This window comes from Artemia franciscana, chromosome 15, assembly GCF_032884065.1.
Source record: "Artemia franciscana chromosome 15, ASM3288406v1, whole genome shotgun sequence".
In the NCBI taxonomy this organism is placed as follows: Eukaryota; Metazoa; Arthropoda; class Branchiopoda; order Anostraca; family Artemiidae; genus Artemia; species Artemia franciscana.
Window position 1 is genome coordinate 37,148,996 of NC_088877.1, and position 20,806 is coordinate 37,169,801.

The following is a 20,806-nucleotide window of genomic DNA, read 5'->3' on the forward strand; positions in this document are numbered from 1 at the left end:
TGATACGCTGCTGGTCCTTTGTTAGCTCCTTTATTCTTTGTTTGGTCCTTTGCTGGTCCTTTGTTCACTTTTGGTTCTTAATGTTTATAACAACTTGTTGTACTGAAATCTGAAGGAAACAATAGTTGAATTTAAATAGTAAACCCTTAAAGGGAACTGTTCTGAATGTATTTGAAGCTGTGATCAAAGTCGTTCGTTAAGTACGTAATCCTAGACGTCTTTTCCTGCAGGTAACTGGAGTTAGCTCAGTGATAAAGTGTTTGTCTTGCCAGGATGCCACGAGGTTAGAAAAATCTTGAGAATGTGAAAATACGAAATTTTCACAAAATTTCAGAAAAATGTAAATAGATTTTTGGAAGGCACATCGTGCTACATCGATTAGTACCTGGAAAAAATTAGGTTTATATCAGGTTCTGTTGGTGCTGTCATCCTGACAAACGGTAACGTGATATAGAAAACTCTTCAAAAGAAGGTGCTTGGAATAAACAGTTCGTGGTAACGAACTGTAGTAAGGAGCGACCTAGCTCAATAGTAACCGAAACTCTAAAAAACGGAATTTTGATACCAATAGTTACATCAAAAGAATCGGATTTTAATGCTGATTTTAAACATATAAATTTCATCAAGTTTAGTCATACCCAAAAGTTACGAACCTGAGAAAATTTGCCCTATTTTAGAAAATAGGGGAAAACACCTCCTAAAAGTCGTAGAATCTTAACAAAAATCAAACCATCAGATTCAGCGTATCACAGAACCCTATTGTAGAAGTTTCAAGCTCCGATCTATAAAAATGTGGAATTTCGCATTTTTTGCCAGAAGAAAGATCACGGATGCGTGTTTATATATTACTAGAATGTACCCGTTGATACCACATCAACATTGGTACCAGGTGGTTGGTTGGAGCGAAATCAGTTGCTAGTGTTTGTCAACTGGATAAACTGTGCTGCGGTAGAAAACCCTTTTGAAGAAGCCGTAGGCATATGTTCCTAAAAGGGATCCATTGATGACGCATCAGTAATTGAAAGCTCCAGCTGGAGGTCCCAGAATCAAATGGGAAGCTGTAGCTTGGAAAGATGATTAAACTATATTTTTTCCAAGTCGACAGTTATTTGTTAATTACTAATACGGAGTTTTCAGTTTAAATGAAAGGAATGAGAAATGATATTGGAATAGCTGTATTTTTATATAGGGCTAATAGTGAAGAAAGATCAAAACTGATTGATTATATTTTTGAAAGTTTATTTTTTGTTGATCATTTTTAATTTTTATTAAATATTGAATTTGATAAATTAAACATAAGTATTTGTAGTTTTATTATTAAAAGTGTAATTAATTGAATTTATTTTCGTTAAATTATTTTTATGAAAACACAGTATAAATAATTAAATATAATATTTATGAAAATGCTATTAAATTTTTTATCAATTATAAATTTTGATTTTTTATAAAGTATAAACTTAAATTTTAAAATCGATGAAATTAAGATCGATTAAGTTTGTTACAGATATGTTAAGCACAATTGAAAGAGGAAGATGTTAGGTTGAAAGAGGATATGAGGCTGAAAGATTTAAAAGAGGAGGCCATTTTCAACTTGAACTGTTGGAGGAAACTAATCATAGTTGAGTTGGTTGGACTTATAGTCTACCCAACCGACAGTATTCTTTATTTTATGGTGCTACCTAAAGAGTATGGGTAACTTATGTATGCTACCCATACTCTTTGATGCTACCCCTGTGTGGTTGTGGGAGCCCCAAGTTACAGCTTACAGCCACAGTTAGGAGAGATGAAAGAAATAAAATAGGAAAAGTTGCGCGACGTTTTGAGTCTACGACGAATAGTAAAAATAGCTTGAGAATAATGAGAATAATGACAATATAATATGACATATGACAATATAATAATATAATAATGTAATAATGTAATATAATATAATATATAATTTAATATAATAATGACAATAATGAGAATAATGACAGTCATGGTTGGGAAAGACGAAAGAAATAAAATAGGAAAAAATGCGTGACGTTTTGAGTCTACGACGAATAGTGAAAACAGCTTGAGAATAATGACAATTTTTTGAAAAGATTTGTGTCGCAGTGAAAATTATGTATTCAACTACATTTTATTTGGGGAATTTCAAGAATACTACTTTGAGACGAGATACTAAAGATTGCTGTTTATGCATTGCTGGAAGTTAAAGTCAGACAGAAAAAAACTGGGTTAATATGACGCTAACAGAAAATTCCTAGCTCTAGATATAAATTCTGGTGTTCAACATAGTGAAAAATATACTCAACATTTTCAACTACAATTGTTTGGAAAAATTTCAAAAATATCACTGTGACGAGATATTAAACGTTCTTGTTCACGCATTGTTGGAAGATAAGGGTCATTATAGAGATAGGGTCGTTGATATGGTTCTGACCAATAATTCCTAATCCAAGGTGTAAAATGAGATAGTAATACGTACGTAAACCATTCTTTATCGTTGTTAATCTTTTCAATATTCACCTCATCTTCCCCCGCTTAATATTGAGAAAAAAACGATCACAATAATGTGTATTTTACAGTTTGTGATGTGGCACAAAAGTAAGCAAGAAAAATGACTCCCAGAATCTCATTAAGGGATGTTACACCATTAAGCCCGCATTGCCCCTCAAATAACTGGGCTATAGGTTTTGCAAAAAAGCTACGAGGATCCCGACACATATTATATGGCCCAAGTCCACTTAGCTTGTACATCATAAAGAAGCTAATTAGGTGACTTAGATATTGATACCCAGGTACACGAATATCAAAAGCAGAATGGTTTTAATACCCAGGTACACAAAAATTAAAACTCAAGAATGGTTTATCAAGTAACCAATAAAACATTAGACTAGGATGAAAAACATCCTTAGGGATTTTTTCGAAAGCAGCCAAAACAGGGGCATTAAGTAAATGGAAAAGAAATGTTCTCTAGTTTTTAGCATCAGGTAATTCAAGGCTGACACACTTTCTATTGCAAAACCTGTTATCACTCCACGGGTTCTCTTTCTTTTATATTTTTATTTTTAATTTTTTTTATCAAACTTAGTTTTGAAAAACTTTCAGATAGAGAACTATTTCATTTATATAAAGGTTTTTTTAAAAAATGACTACTTTTCCTCCATGAAGAAATCATTCTGGACGTCAGCATTTATGTAAGTGTTTAAAAAATGTTGCTTAACTAGCTTTTTCTCTATGCAGACGTCTCTCTTGACGTCAGGATGGACGTCATTCCTCCAGTTCCACTGATCAATAGGTAAGAAGGCTTAATACAAAGCAGGGTCTTCTCGTGTCTTACGTCATTAATATATTAATGCTGTTGCACTCTCTGTTAAGAATGAGTTATGTACTCTTAAAATTTATTTACTATTCCTTTCTAGAATGCTTTAACTATGGAACCAGATCAGCTAGTCAATTTACCGTTAGATATTAAAAAAGAACAGAAATCACCTCAGTTGACTGCTCATTCATTTGCCATGCGGCCTCAAAAGATCACTGCTGAGTCCACAACCACAGTGACACCTAGACAGAGACCAAAGCCTCAGCTTGCAGGACAGCCATTGACAGCTTCTGATTCTGTGCGGGAGCTTTTTCCATCTGGTACCAACGACCCTTTTGGCGGAGGGAATGCTGAGGAAACAATACCGCAGTTTGCAGATTTTGGTGGATCGGTTGATGAGACTGTTGCAGGTTGGTCTTCAGTTTATTTATCATAAAATTAAATATAAAATGACTGTAAAAATCAGGCAGGGAGCTCTACTCCTCTTGAAATCATATGAGTTTTTAATTTCCTATTAATTTTCATTTATTTAGCTGGGCTTTTCCTATTTTGATGAATTCGTGTCTCAACCCCGGAATAAGTGCATACACTCCTACATGGTTGCAAACATAATAGTCCATCTAACCCGAAAGATAATGGACCCTTCAAGTAAACGATATATTATATTTAAAAACTCATGAACTTTAGCATATCAAGGAGCATAGCAGAGTGGCGAAAAAAAAGTATAGACTCTGTAGTTTGCAGATATTAGAGGATGATGCTCTTCCAGAGTGTGGCAGACGGTTGACTGTTTCAAACAATACCGAAGTTTGCAGACTTTAGTGGGTCAGTGGATGATTCTGTTGCAGATTGGTCTTAAGTTAATTTCTACTACTGCTACTATTGACAACTCACTACAGCACCAAACCGCCTAAGGCCAACACAGCTACTTACGCTCCTCCTCCATCCCCATCTATTTAAAGCCTCCATCTTTACGCCCTCCCAAGAAGTTCCCATTTTTCTTAAACATTCTTATTGCATAGACACGCTCCATTTTGGGACGACCTGCTTTTCGTTCGGCTTGATTAATTAACTTAAGTTTAAAACTTATGTTATTAACTTCTTAATTTAATTATCTTACAATTGACGATAAAATGACTGCAAAGATCAGGCAGAGAGGGCTGGAAGCGTGGTTCCTGTTGAAGCCATATGATTATCGTGATTTACCCTTATTATATCCATTTTTCTCATAGGTTCTTCTTTTTTGTTGAATTTGCCTCCTCCTTCTCCGATTAAGTACCTACATATGTACAAGGTTGAAAACATAATAGTTAAACTAGCACCTATAGATAATGGTGTCGCAAATGAACCATATATGATAGTTAGAAATTCCTGAAATTTCGCAAATCATGGAGTTAATTGAAGTGGCAAAAAAAGTATAGGTTTAATAAGGTACCTTATAAAGAAGTATTGGCTTTCCGTTTTTAATGTCCATTTTTAATGTTCATGTAGTATATGAAGAATAAATTAAAAAATTGAATATGCAGAATACAGAAGTCAATATGAGAAGATTAACATGATGTATATTACCTTTGAGCTAAGAAAGTTTCAGCAACATACGGAAAAAAAGGATACATATTAAAGGGGCAATTCTGGAATTTTTTTCGGGGAGGGTATTTTTTTGGAGTGGGGGAGGAGGATTTTACAAGAAAATTTTTAGAAACGCATCAAAAGCTTGTTTTTATGCATTTTGTTGCGTTTTATTTAGTCGGACAATTATTTTGTGGGGGGGAGACCCCTAACCTTTGGCGCGGATAAGGCCTTGCATATCAGACATGCATCTGATAGTCGAGGCAGCCAGGTAATAACTTTAACAGACAATTGAGTGAAAGCTAAGAGTGAACACGTAAAATGTTGGTTATCTAGTAAATAAGTACTGTTCTACTTGTATCATGTCTAATGGTTGCACTGGACTTGTGTAATTTGGGGTATACGTTGGCACATCAGGGGTGGCAGTGGGGTTAGGTTACGTCAGATATCCATCGTTTTGTTTTAAAAATATTATTTTATCATCATGTTTTGCTATTTTTCATTAGGATTAACCTAACTTCACTTCATGGGTGTGTTTTCAATACCGACAAGTATCGGAGTAGATAATAAAATTAAAACTATTTTATGGGGGAGGGGATGCCTTAGAAGCCCTTGTTTGTGCGACTGTAGATTTTTTTAACGAAATTTCTGAAATAAATATAATCAGGATGAATGAATAGTGAATGTTACCCAAGTGTTTTGGATGGAAGCTGTTCATAAAAATGAAGCAACCCATCAGAGAGTCTGGTGGTAATTATAGGGGCGTTGGAAGCAAATTACTTAGCATGACAATGGTTATTTGAATAAACGATGATGTGAATTATGTTTCGAGAGAAGAACAGAATGGTTTTAGGGAAGGGGAGAGAGGGCATCGAACAAATTTTGCATTTGACGAGGCATTTGAATCAATTCCATAACCAGTTTCTCTGATTCAACCATGATTCAATATAAGGAAGAATTATGTAGCTGCGTAGACAACTTCGAAGACTACACTGGCTTTCCATGACGAAAATATAACAGTTCAAAATAGGGATGAATCCTTTTAATTGACAGTGAAACAAATATAAAATTTTTATGGCACTTGGTATTAACCAAGTGGCATATAGCGATCGGAAATTCTGTCGGTCTGTCTGTCCCGGTTTTGCTACTTTAGGAACTTCCAGGGAAGCTAGGACGATGAAATTTGTCAGACATATCAGGAACCAGATCAGATTAAATTAGAAATTGTCCTTTCCCCTATTCGATCATCTTGGGGGGGGGGGGGGGGGGTGGTGGTTAAATCGGAAAAATTAGAAAAATGAGGTATTTTTAACTTACGAACGGGTGATCGGATCTTAATGAAATTTGATGTTTGGAAGGATATCGTGTCTCAGAGCTCTTATTTTAAATCCCGAACGGATCCGGTGACATTGCGGGGAGTTGGGGGGGGGGCTAAAATCTTGGAAAACGCTTAGAGTGGAGGGACCGGGATGAAACTTGGTGGGGAAAATAATCACAAGTCCTAGATACGTGATTTTCATAACCGGAACGGATCCGCTCTCTTTGGAAGAGTTAGGGGTAGAGGGTTAATTCTGAAAAATTAGAAAAAGTGAGGTATTTTAACTTGCGAAGGAGTGTTAGGGTGTTTAATGAAATTTGATATTTGGAAGGATATCATGTCTCAGAGCTCTTATTTTGAATCCCGACCGGATCAGGTGACATTGGGGGGGACCTAAAATCTTGGAAAACGCTTAGAGTGGAGGGATTGGGATGAAACTTGGTGGGAAAAATAAGCAAAAGTCCTTATACGTGATTGACATAACCGGAACGAATCCGCTCTCTTTGGTAGAGTTGGGGGGGGGGGTAATTCAAAAAATTAGAAAAATAAGGTATTTTTAACTTACCAAAGAATGATCGGATCTTAATGAAATTTTATATTTAGAAGTACCTCGTGACTCAGATCTCTTATTTTAAATCCCGACTGGATCTAGTGTCATTGGGGGGGGGGGGACTGGAAATCTTGAAAAACGCTTGAAGCGGAGAGAGCAGGATGAAACTTGGTGGGAAGAATAAGCACAAGTCCAAGATAGGAGCCGGAAATACCCGGACCGGATCCACTCTCTTTGGTGGAGTTGGAGGGGCGGGCGGAGTAATTCGGAAAAATTAGGCATTTGTAACTTACGAACGGGTGATCAGATCTTAATGAAATTTGATCTTTAGAAGGATCTTGTGCTTTAGAACTCTTATTTTAAATCCCGACCAGATCTGGTGATATTGGGGGATCTGGAGTGGGAAAACGGAAATCATGGAAAACGCTTAGAGTGGAGAGATCGGGATGAAACTTGTTGGGAAGAATAAGCACAAGTTATAGATATGTGATTGACATAATTGGAACGGATCCGTTCTCTTTAGGGGAGCTGGGGGTTGTGAATTTGGAAAAATTAGAAAAATCGAGGTATTTTAACTTCAGAATGGATGACCGGATCTTAATGAAATTTGATATTTAGAAGGAACTCATGTCTCAGAGCTCTTATTTCAAATCCCGAACAGATCTGTTCACAATTGAGGGAGTTGGAGGGGGAAACCAGAAATCTTGGAAAACGCCTATAAATGTCATAGATACGTGATTGACGTAACCAGACTGGATCCGCTCTCTTTGGGGGATTTAGGGGGTGGGGCTCTGTGTTTTGGTGAGTTTGGTGCTTCTGAGCATGCTAGGACGATGAAAATTGGTAGGCGTGTCAGGGAGCTGCACAAATTGACTTGATAAAGTCGTTTTCCCCGATTCGACCATCTGGGGGACTGAAGGGAGAGGATAAATTGGAAAAATTGAGTTATTTTTAGCTTACGAGTGAGTGACCGGATCTTAATGAATTTTGATATTTAGAAGGACCTCGTGACTTAGAGCTCTTATTTTAAATCCCGACCGGCCTTAAGCTTCTGATTTTCCTATTAAAGCAACCTATTGATTCTTAGAATTTTGCCAGAGCTCATACTATATGAGCTCTTGGCTCTTCCAGTCTCGTCACCAGTGTCATATGAGCTCTTTTTTAACTGGATATTTCGAACACATATACAGTGTCCATCATCAGCAGTAAAACTAATAGAAATCAATAAAAGCAACAAAATTTATACCCAATAAACTAATAACATATAGTTTATTGATCTTATTTTTTTTTTCTAATGCAACAGCGGAAGCAAATCTCCTTGACCTTTTTGGTTCCGGTTCATTCGATTTATCTGAAATATCAGGTGGATAGAGGTCAAATCTCTTATGTGAAATGAGATTATTTGAAATGAAATGTATTTTTATAAGTAACCATTATCCAGTTTGGTTAATTGACCAGACTTTTTAGAAAAGAAGGAAAAATTTCTAGAATTTTCTAACGATATCGTAGAAATAACAGAGAAGAGATATGTTTTTTGTTCTTTACCATATGTTCCAGGGCTGAGTGAAAAAATTATAAGAATTTGACAAAATAATGGTTTAAAGGTAGCTTTAAGAGGTAGTAATACTTTGGCTAGCTTTTTAACTTCTGGAAAGGATCGAACTTCCGTTGACCAACAAAGTGGGGTTTATAAAATGCCATGTACTTGTGGAAGCTCTTATGTGGGACATACTAACTAGAATTTGAAAATTAGATTGCTACAACATCATAATTCTATTTCATCGTCCTTAAAGCAAAATTCTAAACCTGAAGATTTCACGTCGGCTCTATTGGAACATATTTTTAATTATCCAAATGATTTTATTTTGTTTGAGAATTTCACTTTGATTTCTAGGACCAAGGTTTAAAGCAAATTTTCAGGGAAACAATCGAAATTAAAAAAAACTTATTCAAGAAACATGATTCCATAAACAGAGATACAGGTGAATTTGGATTGAATTCAATTTATAATATTTTACCAAGGTCAAATAAAGTAAATCTCATTTCACATAAGAGATTTGACCTCTGTCCACCTGATATTTCAGATAAATCGAATGAACCGGAACCGAAAAGGTCAAGGAGATTTGCTTCCGCTGTTGCATTAGAAAAAAAAGATCAATAAACTATATGTTATTAGTTTATTGGGTATAAATTTTGTTTGTTTTTATTAGTGTCTTTTAGTCTTGCTGCTGATGATGGACACTGTATATGCGTTCGAAATATCCAGTTAAAAGACTACATTTGTTTCACTGTCAATTAAAAGGTTTCATCCATATTTTGAACTGTTATATTTTCGTTTATGTAGCTGCGGTTAAGGTAGGAAGCAAGGTTAGTAGTTGGTTCAGTGTGGAATCAAGAGTTAAGCAGTGTTTTGCCTTATCCTAGGCGTTATTTCGATCTATGGAATAAAGTAAAAGCTTTAGGAGAAGAGCAAATGACTTGAGTATCCCAGATAAAACATATTAATGAAATCAAACATTTAAATGAATGCTCAACTAGAACTTTAACAACCAAAATTTACGTCTGGCTTTACAGGAAACAAGATATATTTTAAACTGAATTTTGTAATTACAACACTGAATTTCAAATTACTGTTAAATAAAATCTTAAAATTTGAATTGGTGAGATTCCTAGGAATTAATATCATTATCTATTAAACATTCAGTTCATTTTTATCAATTCTCTCGTGTCACCTTGACTATTGTGGATATTTTATTTTGTCTGTGATGTGTTTAAAAATCGAGACACACTGAAAAAATTCAAAAATTTTGACATCAAAATTATTTTTGATGTGTTTAAAAATCGAGACACACTGAAAAAATTCAAAAATTTTGACATCAAAATTTTTTTTGATGTGTTTAAAAATCGAGACACACTGAAAAAATTCAAAAATTTTGACATCAAAATTTTTTTTGATGTGTTTAAAAATCGAGACACACTGAAAAAATACAAGTAATTTTCAATAAGCACAAATGACACAACAGACTTGGAAAGTTAAAAATTAGTAGGGGAGGAGCTGGTAATATTAATAATAATTTTGATCACTTAGTGATTTTCTTTTTATTTGTCATCGATGTTTTGAAAAACATAAGCAAAGTTTTAAATGGTTCTTCACTTTTCTTTAAAAAAACCTCTTTCTCGGAAAGTTGTTTTTTAATTACTTAAGCTAAGATATAGATCCGATTGCATTGATTCCTGATGTCTTTATATATATTATATATATATTTACAGTAGTTCTTCATCAACTCACGAAAAGTCGGCCCATCATCCTCTTTGGATTACCAACACCTTAGAAATAATATTTTGTTTAACTTTACAGTTTTTTTTTTAGAAGAGCCGCAATCTGGATTTTTTCAACCTACTGGGGTTGATCCTTTTATTGAGGCCTCTGACCGGGAACAGCATGCCATGCGGCACAGAGATTTTGGATTTGAAGATTCTTTTAACCCCATTCATGCCCCGGATGTTCATTTTAAAGTTCCTGTTCTTCCTCACCAGTCTGTCTCTGTTCCTGTTTTGAAGCATTCCAACGAATTAGTCTCTAAAGAAGGTAAATATCTAATTAGAGTAATGTACACAAATCTAACTGTACTTTTTACTGCTGACATTTAGTGACTTTTGCCAGTTTTAAGAAATTCTTTAAATTAAGCAGAGGAAAACCAGAATAAGCACACGACAGAATGTATAGCGATTCGACACCAAGTAATGGGATAGCTCTTGAACAATTAGTTCATGCATGTAAATTATACCTTTAATCGAAACCTTAAACAGTGGTTCTAAAAGAAAAGGAAAAGTTTACATTCTTATTATTTGACAACATATGAAGTAATAAGATTGGACCTAGCAGTGAAAAAAGTTTTTCGACATTGATCCAATAAAAGTATTAAGCTTCTTAAACTACCGAGAACCCTACATATCATCATATTAATCAAATTGATGTGACATCGTTGGAAACAATTTTTTTTATACGGCAATTTAAATACTTTCCTTTTGCCAAATTATAATTTTTTCTATAATCTGCATAAATCTAGATTCTTTTCTTTTTAGTTTTCATGACTTTTAGCTTTGTAAAATGCTAAGTTCTAAGAAGCTAATCGATCTTTCTCTATGATTGGATAATGCACAAAATCCCCGATGTGTTGTTTTTACATTAACTGCTATTGAAATTTTACCATGTATTTTGTTCTCAGAAATTCAATGTCAGTTTAATAGGACAGCTTAAAGTACTAAGGACAGTGAAAATTAAATCTAATTGTTTGAAATCGTCAAGTGGAAGCTTACCCAACCATTTATGTCTTATATGATTAAATAATTATTTTATTTAAACCATAAGTAAATTGTATAAATTTATTACTGATAATAGATAAATTATATCTTAAATAATTTGGAAAATCAGAAGTTCAATTTTTAGGGAAAATTTATCTATATGCAGTTCTGCAGTTTTTGGTAGTACCAGGCGCCAAATTAAAATGGAAAAATGGGGAAAAATCAGCGAAAAAAAAGAAGCTAAATAAGCTAAAACATAAGATGCTAAACAGCTTTCATTGTTAATTGGAAGAAAGTGTAGCTTTCATTTGAAGGCCCAGTTGTCCTTGGGAATCAACAGTTTGTTAATATTTGAGTTTTAAAGGAAAATAGTGCTGCCAAATCTAAGTAATTAATTTTGTTATTTGTTTTATGGTTCAACGTGGCAACATTGACAAAATTTGACACTTTCCTAATATTCATGATTTTAAAACAAAAATTAAAAAAATCTAAGAAAATCTTAGTTTTCAGCTGTGAATAGAACCAAAATAAGAACTGATTTTTTTTTTTTTTTTTTTTGTCCTTGGCACTAAAAGCCATTTTCTATTTAATAATTCTTATATTTTTTTGAAAATGACTAACTTTTATGTGTTCAACGTAAATTACCCGAATTTAAGCTTTGCTTTTATATTTGGTATCCTATTAGCAAGCACCCTCAAAGGCATTTATTTCACGAAGAGAGGCGGGCTTGTCAAAAGAGCTAAAAAGGAGGCAAATCGCAAGTTGGTAAGGCTATAAACACTTAAATGGCTTCAGTCTTTCTTTTTTTTTTTTTTTTTTTTTTTTTTTTTTTTTTTTTTTTTATACATGAACCCTCTATTGAGAAATAACCTTCCTATTTGGCTTCAGTAATTTAATTATTTATTTATTTTCTATATTTCCCTCAAAAAATGAGGAGTACACTACAATATAATATAAAGAAAAGAAAAATGATAACTCTTACAATCAAAACCTATCAAATATTGATCAAATACGTAAAAAGAGAAGAAAATAAGATACAAAAACACTTGCTAAATAATTTAGCCTATAAATCATCAAGAGCCAGAACTGTTCCTACAAAACGGAAATAAATTGTGGCCTAAAAGGTTAATTTTCGCCTTATCTTCAAATGCTTTATATTTTTTCTTTATGCAGACTACAGGATCCTTCACTTTAAGCTTTAAAACAATCTCAGTGTTACTAAGAAAGGGGGAAACCAAGTAAAAATTTACAAAATTTAAAATAAGAAATTTTAATGGGCGAAAGATCAGAAGGTCTGAAATTACAGAAGAGGAGGGACGGGAACAATACGTGAGGCAGAGCAACAGCGCTATACATACGACCAAGGACGTCCCGGCGGTAAAGACCCCGAAAACGAATAAAAAGACCAAATGCCTTGCGTAGTTTCGTCTGAACCTGCTGAACCAGGAGTGGTTTAAAATCTCTTTTCGAAGCAGCATAAGGTAATCCCAAATAAGTGACTATTGGCGACGACTGAAAAATAACACCATTGCCGCAATCGAGAGTCGTCCTGACATTATCCTCTAAACAATTTACATAAAAAATTTTCAAAACTGATAGAAAGGCCCAAACCTTTTAAACAATTAATTAAAATATTAAAATTAGAACCAAGACTATACTTGGACCGGCTTCGAAGGATAATGTCATCAGCATATGCAATGTAAGACAGATTTCGAGATAATGAAACAAAAGAGCAGGAAAGAGAATTAAGGGCAGTAGCTAAACATGAATTGAATATATAAGGAGAAATAATTTCTCCTTGTCTAATTCCTCTACCCACTTGAATTAATTTGGACTGAGATGAAGACGAACTCGGACAAATACGGATCTTTAATCCAGAATACCAAGAGTGAAAGACTCGAATGACAGCCAGGAATCCAGCATGGATTAAAGCGAGCAGTACAGATACATGAGAAATGTTATCAAAGGCCCCTTTGATATCAATCAAGAGGGCGTATTGCGGTTGACCAGAGATTCCCGCTTCTTCAATAACTTTGCTGAAAGATGCATGGGCGTGGTCACATCCCAAACCTCTTTTGAAACCAACTTGATTAGAACCAGCGTCAAGAATTTCAAGAAGATCCTTCAAACACAACTCAAACACTTTCCAAATCATAGAACCCCTAGTAATTGGCCTCCAGGAACGACAAGATGATAAGTCTTTTTTCCCGCTCTTAGGAATAGGCGTAGCTATGCCAATATAGAATGACGATGGTACTAAACTAGTAATAAGTAAGGTTGAAAAATGCCAGTAGAGCAATAAGAAAAGAAGAAGGAGCAAGTTTAAGGTGATTAGCAAATATGCCATCATGATCCTTAGTCGACTGCGCCTTTAACATTTTGATTGTTCTACGTAACATATCCTCAGAAATCCTGTAATCAGTTGAAAAATTCTTCAACCTTTCATCTAATTGCAGCACAACACTATTAGAATCGTGCGAAGTCGACAACTTAGAAAAATATTAAAATAAAACCGTGAATTACACCCTTTTGTTTTAAGCACGGCTATTTGATCTATTCCTTTGTATAATGATAAAGCTTACATATGTATTTTCATTCTTAAATTTTAGCTAAATATTGTGCCTCTTTATAAGGGACCTCATAAAGGGATCTCAAGGGACCTTACAGTCAGAAGATCGGTTGGAATCTTTTCAATGTTGTTTGCGGGAATGATTTGTAATCAGTACTTCCACTATGTCGGATTTTTCTGACATTGTCGGATTTTTGGTCCTTTTGTCAGACAAAAAAAAATGTCAAATGTCAGAATTTTGTCGGATTTTTATTAAAATCGGATATTTGTCGGATCTGTAAATGTTTTAGATTTTCCTTTTTTACTGGAGAAGGACTTTCAAACTAGCGAAATGGGTGGACTATTCTCATGTTAAAAAAAAAACAAAAACAAAAAAACAAGAGCTAAGAGCTCATATGGCACTTGTGACGAGGTCAGAAAAGCCAAGAGCCAAGAGCTAATATGGTATGAGCTCTAGCAAAATTCTAAGAATCAATAGATTGCTTTAAAAAGAAAATCAGAGGCTTAATGTCGTTCGGGATTTAAAACAAGAGCTCCGAGTCACGAGGTCCTTCTAAATATCAAAATTCATTAAGATCCGATCACAAACTCGTAAGTTAAATAGACCTCAATTTTTTCTAATTTTTCCTCTCCCTTCAGCCCTTCAGATGGTCGAATCGGGGAAAACGAATTTGTAAGGTGAATTTGTGCAGCTCCCTGATACGCCTACCAAATTTCATCGTCATAGCACGTCCAGAGGCACCAAACTCGCCAAAGCACTGAACCCCACTCCCTAACTCCTCCAAAGAGAGCGGATCCAGTCCCGTTATGTCAATGACGTATGTACGACATTTATATGCGTTTCCCAAGATTTCCGGTTTCCCCCTCCAACCCTCCCCAATGTCAACAGGTCTGGTCGGGTTTTGAAATAAGAGCTCTGAGACATGAGTTCCTTCTAAATATCAAATTTCATTAAGATTAGGTCACCCGTTCTTAAGTTACACATACCTCAATTTTTCTAATTTTTTCAAATTAACAACCCCCAGCTCCCCCAAAGAGAACTGATCCGTTCCAATTATGTAAATTTTTTATCTATAACTTGTGCTTATTCTTCCCATCAAGTTTCATCCCGATCTCTCCACTCTAAGCGTTTTCCAAGATTTTCGCCCCCCCCCCTCCCCCCAATGACACTGTATCCAGTCGAGATTTAAAATAAGAGATCTGAGTTACGAGGTCCTTCTAAATATGAAATTTCATTAAAATCCGATTATTCCTTCGTAAGTTAAAAATACCTCATTTTTTCTAATTTCATAGAATTAACCCCCCCCCCCAACTCTCCCAAAGAGAGAGGATCGGTTCCAGTTATGTCAATCACGTATCTAGGACTTGTGCTTATATATTCCACCGAGTTTCATCCTGATCCCTCCACTCTAAGCGTTTTCCAAGGTTTTAGGTTCCCCCCAACTCCCCCAATGTCACCGGATCCGGTCGGGATTTCAAATAAGAGCTCTGAGGCACGATATCCTTCCAAACATCAAATTTCATTAAGATCCGATCACGCCTTCGTAAGTTAAAAATAACTCATTTTTTCTAATTTTTCAGAATTAACCCCCCCCCCCCCGCCCAAAGAGAGCGGACCCGGTCTAGTTATGACAATCACATATCTAGGACTTGTGCTTATTTATCCCACCGAGTTTCATCCCGATCCCTCCACTCTAAGCGTTTTCCAATATTTTAGGTTCCCCCCCAACTCCCCCAATGTCACGTGATCCAGTCGGGATTTAAAATAAGAGCTCTGAGACAAGATATCCTTCCTAAAATTTCATTAATATCCGATCACCCGTTTGTAAGTTAAAAATACCTCATTTTTCAAATTTTTCTGATTTAACCGTCCCCCCACTTCCCGCCTCCATATGGTTGAATCGGGGAAACGACAATTTTTAATTTAATCTGGTCTGGTTCCTGATACGCCTGCCAAATTTCATCGTCCTAGCTTACCTGGAAGTGCCTAAAGTAGCAAAACCGGGACAATACTTGGTTAATACCAAGTGCCATAAAAACTATCATAGTTTAAGAAAGGTGACATTTTTGAAAATTCGTTGCAGTTTTGTTCTGCAATCAGGAGTGTAAAATACAAATAGACATCCTTGATATGGTTGTCTTGTTATGGAAAAGCGGAAATCATTTTCAACCTTTTTTGTGATGTTCTTCAAGATAGAAATATACCTGCAGAGAACTGGGTTAGATTGTTTGTGGACATGTGTAATACTATGTTTGGGCGTGATAACTTGGTTGTAAGCAAAATCAATGATAAATATCCTTCTGTGATATGTGTCATGTGCAGCAGTCATTCAACTCAATTAGTTACTGCTTATGCTTACAAACAATTGCCAAAGCAATTGGAAGGTTTGCATTCCTCAGTTTATAATTGCTTCAGCATGAGTGCCAAAAGACGCTGTGAGTTTGAATTGCACCAGACGTTTACAGACACCTCAGTTCTGAATGTGCTTGTCCCAGGTCAGACACATTGGCTGTCTCTTCGGATGTGCATTGAGCAACTATTGCATAAACTAGAAGCGCTTAGTAGCTACTTTCAGGGAGTTGCAGCTGAGGATCCAACTCACACGAATGTTGGGACATTGCAAGTCCTAAAAATCCACTTCTTTAGGTTCAACTTGAGTTCCAGCTGTATGTGCTGGAGCTGTTTACAGATTTTAATCTTTTTTCCAATATGAAAAACATTGTTTCACAAAATAAAATTAGAGGTGGAGGCAATTCTAAGAAACCTGACCATGAATTTCATGAAGGTGTGAAGCAAATCAAGCAGCAATTTTCGTTTGAGGACGAACTGTTTACGGTTTGTGAGATCCTTGACCCTATGACAGCTTTGGACATTGGTGCAATGGGTCTTCTGCAAAGATTCTACAGAGATATAGTGCACCGTCGTGGGTTGGAAAAAACGTTGTAAAGGAATGACGGAGTTTGCTTCTTTTTGACCTTCCAAATGTGACAGATGTCTGGGATCTTTGGCGTCACGTGGCTTCTATAAAACATCGAATGGTACTCAGCGGTTCTCTAACATGATCAGTATTGTCCGGATCTTGCCATTTTCGAACGTCGTTGTAGAGTGGTTCTTTTCAACCTTGAAAGATGTTAAAACAGATCATAGAAACTCACTCAAAAGCGTGACGCTTACCTCAATTATGCAGGCCAAGCTTGATATGAGCAGAAAAAGACACGTGTCCCATGATTTGCTTTATATTGGTCGATGTTCCCCTCCTAAAACTACACAAAACTGTAAAATCCAACAGGACGAATGAGGAGTGTAGTTACAAAAGTGCAACTACAAAAAATAATGACGAAACTTCGTTTTGTATTTGAGGTAAAAAGGATTTAAATGAATTTATTGAAATGTATGAGGTGAAAAGGAATAAAAGTGAGTGTGAACAGGGTGTGGAATATTTTTGTTTAATCGTAAAAATATGTAAGTTGCCATTGAGGGGGGGGGAGGGGTTGTAGGACAGACAGTGTAAAAGCTTATCTTGTGAAAAGAAAAAGATTCCTATGCGATAAAATACTGTAAGATTTTTCGGTTGGAGTAAAAAATTCGTTGGATTTTTGACCAGTGTGGTGTCAAAAAAAATATCGGATTTTTTGTGATCGGGTGTCGGAATTTTTAGATTTTTTGAACTAACCGATCGGAAATCCGGTAAGAACAAAGTGGAAGCACTGTTTGTAATTAACCGGCACGTAAAGGGTGGGGGATTTTAGTCTAACATGTGATATGATAGATAATCCACCCAAAAAGCAGAGCTTGTCCATAAGGTGGGAAACATTCAATTAGCGTAATAAAAAAGAAAAAAGCAAAAAAAAGAGGGGGGAGAGACAGAGAGTGGGAGGGAGAGATGAGAGAAAGACGTTGCTCCTCATTGCTGTCTTGAAAGGAAATTATAAGTAAACCAAGAAAACAAATTAATAAGCCTCCAAAATAGAAAATAAACTGACACTCATAATTTTAATATAATATACCTCAATTTTTACATTTTTATATTCTCTTTCTCTCTCTCTCTCTCTCTCTCTCTCTCTCTCTCTCTCTCTCCCTCTCTCTGTCTCTCTCTCCTTCTTTCCCTCTCCCCCTCTCTTTCTGACGATCCCTCTCCCTCCCTTGCTTTTTAAGTGTAATAATAGTATTATTGTGCTGCTATTCTTGGTTGTTGTTGTTGCTATTAATCATATTTTTTTTTCCAGGCTCTACTAGTCCTGCCCTGTCAAATTCTCCGAATAACCTCGGCCACCGAAGAAATCTAAGTGATACCTCTGCCTTTGCCAGGTAAAGACGTAGAAAAAGTATAATTGTATTTTCCTTCTATAAGAATTTCGCTTTGTAACGGCTCAGAGATTTTGCATGAAATTCCAGGCCACTTTGGTCAATCTTTCCTTACAAAGGTGTTTGGTACATTTCCATAGTTTGCAAGTATATTTTTATTTATAAATTCACTTATTTTTTATTTGTATTTTTTTTTGTTTTCTACCGTTTGTTTATTTGCGTTTTAATTGCGCATTCATTCGTTTAGTATACATTTTTCTGCTGCAGAAGCAGGGCTGTGAAGTGGAATTGTGGAGTCAGAGTTTTAGTAAATTTTTGCCGAATGTAGTCTGAGTTGAAGTCTGTATATTTAAAATGTCTGGAGTCAGGGTCAGTTATTAGTTATTACTGCAAAAGCCATAAGTGAACTTTCATTTTTAGGCTCTCTATATATTGTTCTTCTGTATTTTTGTTAATAGCATATTCAGAAATATTCTTTTCGCAAGTATACATTTTCCTAGAGCAAAATGCATAAAGTAAACTTATTTTTAGATTTTTATGTAAAGAGACTTGGCTAAGTCTTAGTTTATTGGCTCTTATGAATCAAACAGGCTGTGGTGACTAATTGAAAGTGAAGAGCAGCCTGTACCAATACGTGAATAGTTATTGAACCTCCAAAAAATAGCATTTTGATAACTACGAATCTATGAAAAGACTTATTTGCTGTGAATTCGTGTTTATTATATAAAATTCATAAAGATATAATATTATTCATACAAAGCGATTTGCCTAAGAAAATTTATGTTATTTCAAGTAAAAGGGGGAAAAAACCCTAAAAAGGGAAGGATATTGATGAAAATTGCAAATTCACATTCAGCATGTCTAAGGACTCTTTTTGTAGATTTTAAATTTCTACATAAAAAACATGGAATCTTGCTTTTTTTTCTTGGAAATTACTCAATAGTTTTTTGTTGTTTTTTTTTTTGGGGGGGGGGGTAATCACAATGAAGTAATGGTTGTACAATATCTGGAGAGGGCTCATTCAAATGAAAACTCAAGGTTATTAAATTACAAAAGGGATCGTGCCACACGAAAGTGCCTATTTTCGCCATTCTTGCCACAAAATCGAAACGTTTGGGCTGTATAAGACCAAAATGCTATCAAACGGAAGTTCTGAAATAGCCAATCAGTTGAGTATCATTGAGAACCTTTATCTTTGGCCTTGAAATCTTAACACAATCTTCATACAAAAAAGTTCTAATTCTCTGACATTTTGTGTTGGAAAATTGATGCTGAGTGTGGATTCTGATTAAGATAATTGACTCAAAACTATTGAAGAATACTAGCACCTAGTCCTCGTCTCTTCCTATCCATTAAACTATAAAAAAAAATAATGATCCTCCAGAGTCATTGGTGGCACATGGGGCGTCGAATCTTCATCAGCTTCAGAAACATCTGGATTTGGCCTATAATTTCTTGAGTCATTTCTTGATTCATTGGCTCTTATTGTAGTGCTCATATAAATATTCCAAAGACCAGGGGAACTTATAAGAGTGGAAATTGGCGCTAATATAGAAGCAATCACAAACGTCATCTAGCGACTGTTTTCCTTTTTTAGCCTGCCTCAAACGATAATATAACAAAGGCTTTCAATTTTAATTGGGTTTATAGTGCTTTTGATTTGGCTTTAAGCTGCCATATTTTCAAAAACCCTAATTATGTAATACTTTTTGAAAACAGCGCCCTCATTAGTAATGATTTGGATTGTAAACAAGTTGTTCGAGAGGCAATAGAAATTAACCATAAGTGCAGTAATAATACTCTTTAAATATAAATTTGGGAAATGTCAAGGCCGTATATAGGGCAGGGTGCAGAGTTTCACCCCCCCCCCCCTCCCGATTTTTTTACGATTCGTAAAAACACAAAGAATGCGCAAAACACATTTGGTACGTTTCGTCTTTGGAGGAATATTTGTAAATTATATTTACATTTGTAAACTTAACAATTACAAATGTTAAGGAGAAATTGAACAGTAAAAGAAATAACAACTCGTTTAAAGTTCTTATCAATATTCAGCGAGAAAAAGAATGATAGGTGCGTGATCAAAGAGGAGATGATAAACAATTTTCAACTGCAACGCATAGGCAGGAGTGGGGTGTCACTTTTACTGATTTGATGTTGCCGTTGTGGCCAGGAGCAATTATTTGGAGTATACTAAATAGTTAGATGTGTTAAATTTCTTTTTTTTTTAATGTTTGTCAACATTTAAGAAAATATTAAATTTTGGTTAGCCATAACGACCAAGCGGCGTTGGTATGTGAACTCTGGGTTGTGTAACTGATCGAAAGGGAAATTTTCAAGTCATCTGAAAAATCTCTCTCTCTAAAGATATACGACTTTGTACGCATAGAGATGGAGCTTCGATTCGTGTTATTAGCTTTCTTAAATTAAAACATCTTAATTTTCATATAGATCAATCAAATACTTGCAAAATAGTATCAGTTAAGGTCCTGTTTCTCTATCAAACGAGAGAACTCTGATAATTCTTCTGCTTCTTGTTAAAGCAACATTGTCAAGTTTCAGAGGAAAAATGCAGAAAATAGGCGCTTTTTTTCTGTCATTTCCTTCTAGAGAAATTAGCTAGCGCTGTTGAATATGTTAGTTAGCGCTACTAAATAAGCTACCAGCTCTAAATTAAGCGATCACTTGTATGCTCATGGACAATGAAGCTTTAAATTAGGCCCCAATGTGTGGAATCAGTGTTTCTGAATTTTGTATCTTTTTTATTTCCTGAATACTTTTTCAAGTCAGGTGAGGTGATATGCTGCCTTGTGAAAAAGGATTTTTATTTCTGTTGCCTTTTAATATCCCTTTGAAATTGAAATCGTCAGGACCCTTTGGAA

The 20,806-nt window shown here is 35.2% G+C and overlaps 1 protein-coding gene across 2 annotated transcripts in view; it reads left to right on the forward strand.

Moving 5' to 3' along the window:
• The window catches only part of LOC136036429 (serine/threonine-protein kinase sel-5-like), a 164,929-nt gene that overhangs the window by 108,822 nt on the left and 35,301 nt on the right, over positions 1-20,806 (forward strand). For both annotated transcript variants that reach the window (XM_065718661.1, XM_065718662.1), the window contains exons 9-11: positions 3,408-3,717; positions 10,115-10,333; positions 17,846-17,927. In XM_065718661.1, coding sequence (XP_065574733.1) covers positions 3,408-3,717; positions 10,115-10,333; positions 17,846-17,927 — 611 coding nt within the window. The remainder of the gene's footprint in view (positions 1-3,407; positions 3,718-10,114; positions 10,334-17,845; positions 17,928-20,806) is intronic.